Source organism: Acinonyx jubatus, chromosome B2 (assembly GCF_027475565.1).
Source record: "Acinonyx jubatus isolate Ajub_Pintada_27869175 chromosome B2, VMU_Ajub_asm_v1.0, whole genome shotgun sequence".
NCBI lineage: Eukaryota > Metazoa > Chordata > Mammalia > Carnivora > Felidae > Acinonyx > Acinonyx jubatus.
Window position 1 is genome coordinate 23533498 of NC_069385.1, and position 13932 is coordinate 23547429.

Below are 13932 nucleotides of genomic sequence, written 5' to 3' on the forward strand. Positions count from 1 at the left end.
AGTAGGGCTGTGAGCCAAATTGGCCTTGGCCCTCTGCAGAAAAGAGTTATCCGAAATAACCACAGTAAAGGGATGTGGGGAGGTTCTGTTCCAATCATGCAAGTGAAGCTGGCTAAATTCTGTCATTTTCTAAGATTCCCACAATGAAAACAGCAACTATAAATGTGAAAAAAACACCTCAGGACCTAACTTCACATAATATTACTGACTTGGTTCTCTTTTTCAAGATGCTGAAGACACCCTCAGAAAGGAACCTACATTATTCCTCATGCTCCAAAGCTTGGCTTCACATCAATCGTTTTAAGAAAATTCAAGAACTTCCACATGCATTAGTCCCCAGTGAACTGGATCTTTGTAATATATTCATTCTCAGTGTTTTGGCAAAGTAGCATCATGTCACTGGTTTAATTGGTGGCGGGTTATTTTCCGGCTGTCAAATGATCTTTTCCTATTTAAGAGTCAGAAATCAAAATGCTTACTCATAAAGGAATTGAATAATTTGGAACATGAACAACATAAGTATTTATTTGAAAAACACTTTCCATTTAATTAAAATGGCAAATCAGCTATAGTAGCTTCTTACTACTAATTCTAATTTGCACTCACAGTCATGTTTATTCATCATATTCAAAGATATTGCTCCAGAAAACGATTTCACAAAGTATTCAGAAAAACATATGTATACATACAGTCTCTCCCAAAGAAAGTTAATTATAAAAATAACAAATCCAGGCAATATAAAGCTAAGATACGAAATGAGCTGGCATTTATAAACACAAATAAATAAATATGTACAAAAGAGTCTATGCCAATGATGGACAAAGAAAAGCTTTACGATGCAGGGAACAATGATAAGAATAGACAATGATATCTGAGGACCCTAGATGAACACAATGCAGTTAAAAAAAAAAAGAGGAAAAAGAATTAAAAACAAAAACAGGGGAGCTGAATTGATATTATTCTCAAGGTTAGGCTAACCTAAATTTTGGCTCCACAGCTAAATTCCTGCAATTCTGTTCTGAGGCAACCCAACGAAGGTGCAAAGCCCATGCACGGAACGGAGCGTAGAATTTGGCTCAGTCTTAAATCCACCTGCAAATGTTTTTACTCAGCTGTTTCTTCATCTCTCCTTACCTGATTACTGGAAATTTCTAACTCAGAGTTGACATCGTTGTCAAATATGAAAAAAAAAAAAAAAACATTTTCCCAGATCTGAATGAATATGAGTAGAAATCAAAGCCACTTTGGAAGCTATCTCTCAGTTACTATTAATTAAATAGGAGCTTTGGGATAGAAATATCATAGTAGAAAGCTAATGAAATTCTATCACGAATCTCTAAGGCTTGGGGAAAAGTGTATGAAGATTCAGTGACTATTTATGATTGATTTTCATCTACATGTAACCTCTGCCAGAATAAGCAGCCTGTTAATAATATGCCTATAGAAAAGGATTTGGCTCTACTCTAGTGAATCTTAGTGACCTTACGATTTATTATCCTTTCCTACTATATACACTCCTCCCTTGTGAAAGCCAAGCCAGGGAATGCTCATGTCTCCTAGGGCAATGTTCCATGCTGCTGCAAAATGAAATGGTAATAAAACCCCACACCATATTATCTTACCATCCAGTCAAGTCTGGCAAATAGCTTTATGACTAAAGATCAGCAAAAGGTGAGAGGCCCCTCAGATGCTGTACAGCCTGACAACTCTCCTAGGTCTCAGACTGAGAGCCACCTGTTTTTTGAGCAGAGAGAAAGGCTCTCAAGTGCTCAGTCCTGGCTTCTGCCTTTAAGTAGATTGGTGGTGCCAGAATGTCTTCTCTCCTGGTCACTTAGGCTGATGTCTCCCAGAACCTGATACTTCACAGATAACTCAGAGCAAATATAAAGGTACAATATGTACTGAGACCAATTTCTAAGGACCTAGATACAACTCTATCACTTAAAGACAATTTAAATTATCGTCTCCAACACATTCACTAGCAAGCATATTACTTAGGGTAGTTTGAAAATTAAGAAAACTGCTTAATATACATGCCTTGCATACAGAAACCTAATCCATAAAAAACACACCATCTATCTTGCCAGATCTGCTCTGGCTCTTAGAATCAGAGGACTTATGTACAAATGGTTTTTAGACTAGCAATTGCAGACCCACGTGCTTATAAATTATTTTGATTATGACAAGTTACCCCTATGCCTCAGTTTATATTCTCTGGAACAAAGCACTTGAAAAGGAAGAGGCTTTCTAATTGTGCAAGTGGAAATGTCTTAGTCTCTAGGGCAAGAACAGGACCATAGAGTCTCAATGATTATATTTCCTAAAAGGGAGAGACTATTATACACAATATGCTTAATGGAAATTCTTGTTCCTCCCATAAGTCTGTGGGTTCAAACGACAGTAGGGGAGAAAAACCAGAGGTCTAAGGGATTCATTCTTCAACAAGTAGTGGGAAGTCTACATTAATGGAAAATCAACATTATACTTGATTCAAATGTATGGGATTAAATTCTAATTAATGATGACGCTTAAGCCTTGTGTCTTGCGTAGGATAAGTGAAATAGTAGAAATTTACAGGGTCTCATATTAACTGGGTCAAAATTTTGGAAATTCTTTCTTTCTTAAGCATATTAATGTCCTGAAGGTTAAGCATTGGGTAGAATAAGAAAGAATTTCTTCCCAATCTTTGGATCAGACATGAAATATTCTTTTGTATCTGTGGTTGAAATGTTATTGAAAATGTAGAAATGCTACTGCATTCATAGAAACTAGCACCAGAACTTAATTATGACTAGTTGTACGTTTCTCACTGTTGAGAAAGATGATGTAGCCAATGGCCATATCCAAAACCTAAAAGTGGGGTGTTTATGAGCCATAAACTACACTTTCCTAGCTCTGCCCCTCCCTTGTCTGCTAACTTTAATGTCCCCTGGCTCCCCGAGTTCTGATGAGTCTGATCCAATTATATATTTAAAAAATTCATATCCCCTGTACCTACTGGGTCATGTTACTCTCAGTACTAAAGTTTTAGTGATGGTGGAAATGCCCCCATGGAAGAAATACACTGAAAGACAGATTTTAAAATTTTACAAAAGCCTTCTTAACAAAATACATTCCTCCTATATGAACATGCAGTTACCTAGGTCATAGCACGTTCACAAGTGCCAGTCATAGCTTCCACAGCTTGCAGATTTTCACATTTCTGTAGACAGATTCTTCTTTATTCTACTAAACACATTAAAACTTTGTGCTGTGGCTGAAGGTGTCTGACATGATAATATTTTTATAGAAGTTATCTGAATGAGCATTGCAATAACCCTTGACTTTATCAATGACCTGGTGGACGGGGATGATTGATGTTTGTTCTCCATCGGCATGGGTCAATTTGGACAAGGACTTGTTCATGGAAGCATTGTCTGAAAGAAATGATACAAAGAGTTAGGCTACAAGATGAGTGGGTGACATGCCTAAGGGCCACCAGACTGGGCACTATTTTGCACATTAAAGAAATACATAAAGGAAATGAAGCTCTGTTTCTTTCTTAGGTTAGGTAACAGGCAGCTCCAAAATTGTATGCTTTTCATCTTCAAAGTGCATTCCCATGCATGAATGAATGCTAATTTGCCTTCTAGTAATTTGTGTTGGAATTTGTTTCAAGAAATATTACGGTAAGTGGTATTTTTCAGAGTCAATGAATAGAATAATTAGAAAATTGCTACAAAAATATACTTGGCAAATAACTCAAAAAAAGCAGGGACAGATTATATAACAAATAAAAGATGCCAAAACATCTATGGAAGAAATGTTTGATGTCCAAGATATGATTTCCAAATAATACAGGGAGGGAGAAATGGGAAGGTGACCATGAGTTGATAGGCACAAGGGGATTCATCATACTGTCCTCTCTAGTTTTTATATATGTTTGACACTTTTCATAAAGGAAGTTTTTATAAAATATAATTTAAAGGATTTGGGGGAATAAAGTGAATGAAAATAAACATGAAAGGGTATTTTATTAACTGTGCCATAGTCTCAGGATGATGTTATTGCTGATGGCAATAATATCAAAATAATTGATAGTAATAAAGGACTGCTAAATACATTTCTGCTCTGAATTTCTCAAATTAATTCATTAATTTATGTATACGTTTTTATTTAAATTCCAGTTAATTAACATACCATGTAATAGCGGTTTCAGGTGTACAATTCAGTGATTCAACACTCAATATCATATACAATTTAAATATTATTTCTCTAGACCCAAAACCTTTCTAAAATTGGTTCAGATACTCTCTGAAATTCACATAAGCTCTATTATTTATAAATACATATGGCTGTTTTCATTTACCCTATAAATACCTTCTTGTAAGTATCTACACTCCTCCCCTTCCCAACACATTTTGGAGAAAAATTCTACTCAAAAATTAACCATAGAGATTTCACACCAAATGAAGGAACAAATGTGACCTTTTACAAAGCACTCAGTTCTCTACATTGTATCTTCTCTATTCACTGCAGAAGAAGCTAAAACTCTATGATGAAAAACTACTTCAAGGAATCATGGCTCCAAATCTGGAATGTTCATTGCAGGCATGTTTATGCTTTGAGTAAGGTGCACCCAGTATATGACACAACATTAAAAATCCATCAGTAATTGATAAAAGCCACCATCACTGTATCTGTTGTCTTTGGAAATGACTCAAATTGTTTAACTGTTGTCCTATGTTGAAACAGACACTAAATAAAATGAAGACTAAAAGAGGAAATGTTGTGTTCATCCCATACTAAAGGAAGAAAGAGAGAATAGATGGCTCATGAAGCACGGCAGAATGATCACATACCAGGACTGGTGAGAAAAAGGTTTAGGGAGTCATTGTAGAAGGGCCCCTCCCCATTTAGCTCTCAGCAAGCTGATTGATTCTGTGTTTCTTTCAGTTCATACATTCACTAGCCATTGGTTTTCTGTTGGGGATTTTTCTATTGATTTAGATATCAGTAACAAATAATTTGTGCTTAATGTTTTTAGAAAACCACACATACTCAAAGAAGCTTCAAGGATACACTCATTTTGCTTCAGTGACAACTTTCAGTGGCTTGACACCTTTTAGATATTTTGATTAGGTCCCTTCCAAATATGTGACCCAATTTTCTGGGTCTTCATAGTCAATAAAGTAAAACTCTGAGCAAGGGCTATATTTCAGTATATATGCTATTCCTAATCCTCTGGTTAGATATTACATCAATAACAATAGAGATTTTGATTGTAGCTGCAAGTTTGAAAACCAGGGGCTAGGGAAATGAATTATTATTTGACCTATGCTGAAATGTCAAGCAGACAAAAATCTTCAAAAAGCAGGCTTGGAACTGGCAATTTCTCTATTATGACTTCTATGAATGTACCATGACATATCCAGTAATTCATAAGAGCAATGGAAGAGTAAAGAGTTTCTATAACAAACTTCTATAACAAACTTCTCAAGTACTGCTTTTTTCCCTCCCACTATTCTACCTTATATGTGATCCCTTAACTCCAGAGCATGGTACATTTCCTAGAAGGAGCAGCTTGCAGACACCCCCATGCAGAGAAGAGCCAGCACAGCCACAACCATTTGAAATTTCAGAAATTCCAGCTCAGTGCAGGACTGTCATTGTGCTAGCCGAGAAGTATCGTAAAGAACAAGCAATTTTGCTGGCGCAGCAAGAGTCTTAGTTTAATCCATGCAAACATTCTTTTATTACCTTGCAAAAAATTCATGCATTCAAAAAGTAATAGAAGTTTACCTGAATGATCCACTTTTGCTGAAGGAATGCTCTTAGAAGACATTATCTACACCATAAACATATGAATTTCTAGATCAATTCCAAGAAATAAATTAACTAGATATCCATGATGATATGCAGGGACTTTTTGCATACTCTGAGTGACCCAAGTACACCAGCAGTCCTACTGAGAAATGGCTATGTAGCTAAAGGTCATTCATACATCAGTTGATTGGAAACCATCAATAACTATATCACAGAAGTAATGTCATATAGCTGACTATATCTTTATGCTAGATGACAAGAATTCATTTAACCCCAAGGGTTTTGTTATGGGAAACAGAAAAACACTAATACATTCCTTAAAAAAAACATACATACCATTTTAAAATAGCAAAGTTTTTCTTTGGTACCTCAATTTCTGAATTTCCTTTTATCTTTTAGTCAGTTTTATCCATGATCCTTAAATACTTCTAAATATTTCATTACTACTTCCAAAATGTCCCCTGTTCCAAATGATATATCTGTCATCATCTCTCCCCTGGTGACATTTTTCTAGCTATTCTCACATGTGTTAAGAGGACAACAATTTGATTGGTCAAATCCCTATTCATTCATAACTGATATAGAATACACACTATTTGCCTTTTCGAAGGGTAGGCAAAATGAGTATCTATTTTTTTCTTATAAATGAGATTGTTTTCTTAATTTCTCTGCCACCTTATTATTAGTGTATAGAAAATGCAATAGATTCCTGAATATTAGCTTTGTATCCTATAACTTTACTGAATTCATTTATCACTTACAGTAATCTTGATAGAGTCTTTAGGGTTTTCCATATATAATATCATGTCATCTACAAATAATGAAATGCCTTTTCTTTTTCTTGTCTTATTGCTATGGCTAGGACTTCCAATACTATGTTGAATAAAAGTGGTAAGAGTGGACATCCTTGTCTTGTTCCTGATCTTAGAGGAAAAGCTCTGTTTTCACCACTGAGTATGATGTTAGCTGTGGGACTTTCACATATGGCTTTTATTATGTTGAGGTATGTTCCTCTAAAACCTACTTTGTTTTTATCATGAATTGATTTTGTATTCTGTCAAATTCTTTTTCTGCCTCCATTGAAATGATCATATATGTATCTAATTTTAAGGTTGACTAAATAAAGTAAAAAATTCATTCATTATAAGTAAAATGTATTTTGTGCCAGGAAACTACCAATTAGGTAGAATAACCTATCTCAGACTATATACCTGTCACCAAATTTCTTACAGAGGTATTTAAAGAAGGATACACAGACCTCTTAATTGAGGTAGACTGTTTGCGTACAGGACTCAGAGGCTGTATCTTATTCTGGAAGAGAGTCCACAGCTTTTATTTGATTCTCAGAAATGTCCTTTGCTCTAAGAAACTTTGAAAACTGCTGTCCTAACCTGTTCCAAGTTTTTAGATCTTTAAGAATTTTGGAATTAACAAACTCTCTAAACACTCAAACATTTTTCCATAATGCTATCTTAAATCTCAGGCAGTGGCCATTCCAGTGGCAAGGTACACAGATCGTGGTGCAAGCAGGGACATGTGGAAGGATTCAAATGTATATGCAGGTCATTTGAAATTTAAGTGTTTGCAATGTGAACATTTACATATACACTGCACATCACACTATTTGCAAAATACCAAATATTAATCTCTTCAGTGCCATTTGCCTCTGCTTATGTTTAATAACTAAACAAATTCAGAGTTAAAAAGTTATTTCTATTATCCTTTTAGAAGCATCTTTAATGAGGAAAGTGTTGGGTGCTAAGTGGTGACAGCTGTTTGCTTGAGGTATATTTAGGATTTCAAAGTGGAAATTCTTCTATTTTCCTTAGATATATTAAAAGATTGCAACATTTCACACCATTTGCTGGCTATCAAGTACTGCAAGAGAGTCTATATTTCCACACTGTCTTCAGGATTGGTCATACACATGCTCAGCGTTACAACCTGTGGTCACTGTAAATATCAAGTAGTACCAGGAGATGAACAAAGATGGTGTTTCTCACCATCCTGTATCACTTTTGAAATATTATGTTCTCTATCATATTTATTCAGTGACTTACATAGCATCTTCCAATAACACATCCAATGGTTAAGGAATTGATTCTCAAATGTAACATACATCCTGGATGGTGTTTCCACCTGTTCCTATGTCAACTTGCCAATTAACTTTCATAGTAAGTTATGAAACATGAAATATGCTTTCTTGTGAATAATTACAACTCAATTTCTATATTTTTAAAGTAAAAACATAACTTTTAAACTCAGATACCATATTTTAAAAAGAAAACTAATCTTTGAATCAAATGAAGTAAATAATATTCAGAGGCAATAATATGGCTATGTGGATTCAATTTTGGTTGTAAAGGTTTAAAAAAAGACAAAATATTCACAAAAGTGCTGGATAAGGTCTTCAAATACATTTTGATTTTCATAAATCTAACATAAGCACCCTCATGGGCACTGTGATCTATCAATCTTCATGATATGGCAACTGCAATAAAAATATGATGAGAAATGTACCAGAGAACATCTTTCCCACCGCCAGAATAACTCACCGGTGTGGCTATTCCTTTTGAAGTAGGTGGTAGAGGTGGATTTAGATTTGGATGTAAGGTATGTTGAGTTGGACCCAATGGAGCTTGAGGACAAAGATTTTCCTAGATTATCAGAACTTTTCTTGATGATATTGGTAGCTGTCTTGCTCCAGTCTGAAAGAAATAATATCTCTTCATGAACCTGCTTTAGGGGGAATATGTCCTGTGAAGAATCATCACCACATTAAGAAACTTATCCAAGGCCTCCCATTTTCTTATATGCTAGCAATGGCTCAGAGAAGAGGTTGGCATATGAACAATAATAAACTGAAGTAAGTTTCTTAATTTGACCCGTTGCATGTATTGTTTAAAATCTGACTTTAATTTTATAAGGGTGAGAAGCAATCACTGCCAAAAAAAAAGTAATACTATTCTTCAAGTATTTTTTTTATAATAAGAAAAATCTCTTTGCCTAATAATGTGATTGAGGACCTCAAAAACATGGAAAGGTGCACATGTTATAGTGGAACCCCTGGATGTCGGAGTTGTTAAAGTAGACACAGAGCCCTGGGCAACTCACACCTGGCTGGAATTCATGCTTCTCTGCAGAACAGAAGGGTGAGGCCCAGAGCCCTCAGATCTCCTACAGTCCTAATGTTCTGAGACTCCAACTAAGCATCTTCACATCCTCCACCTTTACAATTTTCTGCCACCGGGACTGGGTTGTTCTGACAATGGAAGACCAAATGAGAAAGGTTTCTGATTGACCTCAGGTATAAATCCGATTGCCAACATGCCCCTTTACCTGAGTTGTCTGCTAACCGAAATCTACCACAGCAGAGATGACGCCTCCACTGTTTCTGGACATTCTCCTTCATAGCACAGTGGAAAATAAATATAAATAAGCCTGCGACAAAAGACAATGCAAACATTTAAGCCAATAGATACATTTTTAAAGATAAATCTTGTAAAACACATAGATTCACTTGAAGTTCTTTTTTGTTTGTTTTTACATCTGAGTCACTAAGAAACAAAGATCCTAAGGAATCTTGAAGTATGTACTAGATGGTTTAATCCTTTAGAACAGAACGAAAAGGTTCAGTTAAAACTAGAATAATTACACAGAGCTGCTTCTGCCTTTGCTGTTCTTTTAAGCAATTATTATGACTTAACCTGAAGATTAAGCTGAAATGCACAGTATTCAGTATAAGAGGCATTTAATATTTCCCTTATACTTGTTTTAAAATTATTTGAAAGTACTTCATAAAACTTAGAGAAAAGAGAAAAGGGAAAATATCCATAAGTTTTTCATCTATTGTAATTTGTGTATTCTCAGCTGTTTTATATATACGTATTATTTTAAGTTTGGGCCACAGAAAAATGGTATTTTTGCATGTAAAAAATGGCCAAAAATCAGCAAGTTTGGGTGGCTCCACTGGCCTGCTTTAATTTCTCAACATTTTAATACAGAAATATTTCTGTATTGTGAAACAGTCTTCATATTTATAGGTATTCCCCGAACCCATCAAAAACGAACCGGATCACTAACCGGCTTTGGAAGCCAACCACTTTCAACTTTCTAAGGAGTTTGCTTCTGCATTTTCACCCCTAATTGATTTCTCCTTCATTTCCTCTATACTTGGTTTTCCCATTGCTTACCAGCATATTCTAGTAACTCTCTGTAAAAATCAAACACAAAATGGTCCTCCTTTAACCCCCAATCTTCTTTCGGCTTCAACTTTTTCATTCCTAGTTCCAAAGCTTCTTAAATGGTTAACTTTTGCTATCTCCACTTCTTCTCAATTCTTCTCTTCTCAACTCACTCCAAACGGGCTACTACCCACAGCTACAAAGCCACTGCTCTTGTAAAGGCCAGCACAACCCCAGCATCACTAACTTATTTTTTGTTCTCATTTGAGTAGACCCCTCAACAGCACTCAGCACGATTGACTATTCTCTCCTTCCTGATACTGTTTTCTCTTAGGTATCTTCCTTATTTGCTTCCTGGTCTCCTTGGCAGATTCCTCAGTTTTACCTGTAAATGTTGGCATGTCCATGACTTAGTTCCTGTTTTCTATCTTTTCTATGGCTGTAGAGTCCCAGTAGGTTCTCATCTCCTCTGGGCATGTTGTATGCGTGCCATATGCTAATTTTTACACCTGCCCCCAATCCCCTCTCTTGTCACCACCACCTCCACCAGGACGCCAACCCATGCTGCTTACAGGACACCTTCACTGGCTGTATCTCTACTTAGCAGCATCTCAAACCACTAATGTTCTACACAGACATCCTCTTCATCACTACCCTCACACCAATATGTCAAGCTCATTCCTACCCAAAACTACTTCACAGGCTCTTCTTTCAAATCTTTCCAGTACTGCTCCCTGCTGCTCAGGTGTCAGATCAATTGCTAACTCCTCAAAGAGGACATCATCAACTGTTTGTTTCCTTTTCCTTTTCCTTTTATGTTTTAACCTCTAGTCACATCCTTGCACATACTTTTCTCATGGCCCTTATCAGTACCTGATATTCTTGTATTCCTCATTTATTTATTCATTTGTTTTCTTGGTTGTCTCCTGTTGGTAGATAATAAGCTCCAAGAGCAGAGGGATAGGTGTCACCTAGTGCTGTAGTGGCCATTCCCAGAAGGATACCAGGGACTAAGCAGGAACTCTATGAATGTTTGTTGAATGAATAGTATGATTAACTGCTCATCTATTTTACATGAGTTGGCTGAATACTTATATGTATATTTGTACGTGTTAAATGTATTTGGCGATGGGGGATGAAACGCAGGAGTAGAACACTAATTAAGGATCCATAGACTATAATGAAAATATGTTTACGGCAAAAGTTTCTAAAAAGTATGCAAGTTAGATGCACAGGTACTGCCTTAGTAATGTACCATATGAAGCAGAACATCTACATAAGGGAGGGTCTTTTAGAGGATGTGGGGCTTGAACTGAACTTGAAGAAAGCTTTGGGTGGGGAGGAGGGGAAGTGTCTAAGAAGGGTGATTCATTCAGTGACCCTTACGCACTGCCAAACAGGAGGAACTGTTTCAGGAGCTGGATATTCACAAGTCAACAAGGTAGACGATTATTGATTTCAGGAAGTGAAATGTTTAGCATGGAAAGGTATAAAAGTAAAAATATGACAGTACATTTAAGGGACATTGACTTATCTGTTCTTTTTTAGTGTTGTATTCATCAAGAATACTGTAAATTACACTGTAGTGTATACAATCAGAAAAGTTGGGAAAAGTACTGAAAGTGCTCTCTTTTGATGTATATAGTGAAAGTTGCAAAATATGTCTAAAGTTAGGCTTGTATGTTTTTATGGTTTAATATCGTAACTCAAAATGGCTCAAAATCTTATTATAGAATATATTACATCATGAACTATTAGAAGAGGAGCCTACTGGATGGGCCCGGACTGCAGTGAAGGACCACGGCTGATTCTCTTCCTCTGGGATTGATTTCTTGTTTGGTCATCAGTGAGTGCCTGACACTTAGGAGGTGCTCTATAACTTCCTACTGAAATTACTGGTCACCGATTTCAAATGGACAAGTAGCCTATTAAAAAACTCCTGGGAAATGCAAATGCATTTATCTATGAGGGGTAAAAACAGATGTACAATGACCTAAATGAAGTAATACTGGGCATCAGTAATATTACCATTTCATTATTTTTTTATGATTATATCTTTTATATATATTTATATAAGTAAAACTATTATTTTTATTACTAATACTTTCTTTCTAAAATGTTTATTTATATATTTTGAGAGAGAGGGAGAGAGAGAATCCCAACCAGCTTCTGCACTGTCAGATGTCATGAAAACTGAGATCGTGATCTGAGCTGAAACCAAGAGTCACACACGTAACCAAATGAGCCACGTAGGTACCCCATTACTACTTTATTCTTAATAAAGTAATCAGTGAAGGAAATATATCCTAGTGACCTAGTTGTTTGTCTGGAATGATATCAGAGAGGGTAGGGAAGTTCTAATTATATATTTTTTTAACTTTTTATAAATTTTTGAGACAGTGCAAGTGTGACTGGGGGAGGGGCAGAGAGAGAGAGGGAGAGAGAAAATCCCAAACAGGCTCCATGCTGTCAGCACAGAGCCCAAGGCAGGGCTCAAACCCCTGAACCATGAGACCATGACCCGAGTTGAAACCAAGAGTCGGACGCTCAACCAGCTGAGCCACCCAGGCGCTCTGGGAAGTTCTAACTTTAAAAGAAACCTCTAATAAATATGAACCAAATTCCAGTCATTCTGACCACAAAGGAACAGGCACCCACACAGCTCCTGAAGGTCCTGTGCTATGGACAGGAGGGTGCCAGTCTGGTTGGGAAGGAGGAGCTAAAAAGAGGAGACCTGCCTGCAGACTGACCTGGCCCAGGCACGACAAATCTCGGAGCAGGGGGAGGATTTTCTTCCACACTTGAAACCCTAAGAGTCGGTACCTGCAGGCAATCCACCTTCCTGGGGGGTAGGGGGTAGACATCACTGGGTTTGGATCTCACCTTCACACTGATGAAATCGGGTGGCTTTTCAAAGCCTTCCTGCACCTACAACTGCAATTCCCTATGCAGTTTGCTGATACACAGAATCCCTTTAAAAAGTAAACATGCCGTTTACTATCACTGGTAGTGTGAATAGTCAAGGCGTATAAATGATACAAACTGGTTAACAGCTCTTTTTAAGTTTCCGAGAGGTGGTGGCAGTTTCTGAGTAAAGGGAGCAAGAGGCATGGATGCCTGAGGAAAGGTGAACACAAGTGACAGATGCAGGAGCCCCTGCCTCGGTTTACTCTATTTTTGTTAACTGGGGCAGAATCTGTAGGTTTCGTATTTTTGACACACAGCTGAAAATACAGGTAACTATGTGTTCTCCATGTGTTCTTAAGCAATTGTTTAGCAAAGTCACATATTAGGGCTGGAAGAGATTATAAACTTCAGTTAGAAACTTTCTTTCCCAAGCATCTCTGGCGACAGGGCCTCCCACTGAGTAAATGATTTTCATTCGTTGAGAGCAGAAGGTGAAAGCTGCCAGATGTTGCTTCCCTTGCGTTACACTCAGCAAATTTTATAAATGTCGTATCTACTGGAGGGAAAAAAAAAAAAAACTTCAGAGGTTATGTCTGGTGTTTCGAGGACACTGGGAGAGAACTAATTCTTGGATTCGCTTTGTCACCCTTACTGGGATGCTAACGTGAATTATTTTGAGGGTCTGATGCTGACCAGAGTCACAGAGGAAGAGGTTAAAGATAAAACTGGCTTAATAAAACAATTTTTTAGATTGTGCAGTGCTGTTCTAAATTATAATTATACGGCATTAGATGACATTGCCTATTTTTAAGCATCTGCATTTGCCAGTAAATATACAGGCATCCAATAAATTCAAGAGACACTGGAATACAAATTAGATTCAAAATCTGAACATCTCCTCTAAACTGCTGTGATAGCAGTCACTGAAATGCTCCGTCCCCCACTATGAATTGTGATGCTACGAGACAAAATTAGATGACAGGCATGAGAAATTAGAATTCTTATGACTTAATATATTTTTAAATGGCAAAGTATT

The 13932-nt window shown here is 36.8% G+C and overlaps 1 protein-coding gene across 4 annotated transcripts in view; it reads right to left on the minus strand.

Moving 5' to 3' along the window:
• Positions 1–498: 498 nt before the first annotated feature.
• Positions 499–13932, minus strand: part of ADGRG6 (adhesion G protein-coupled receptor G6) — a 139783-nt gene continuing 126349 nt past the window's right edge. For 3 of the 4 annotated variants that reach the window (XM_015061851.3, XM_015061853.3, XM_015061852.3), the window contains 3 exons: positions 9145–9246; positions 8361–8513; positions 499–3416 (listed from right to left, as the gene is read on the minus strand). In XM_015061851.3, coding sequence (XP_014917337.3) covers positions 3238–3416; positions 8361–8513; positions 9145–9246 — 434 coding nt within the window. In that variant the 3' untranslated portion in view covers positions 499–3237. Of the gene's footprint in view, positions 3417–5781; positions 5828–8360; positions 8514–9144; positions 9247–13932 lie in introns of all 4 variants that reach the window. The other variant, XM_015061854.3, reaches the window with a different exon arrangement.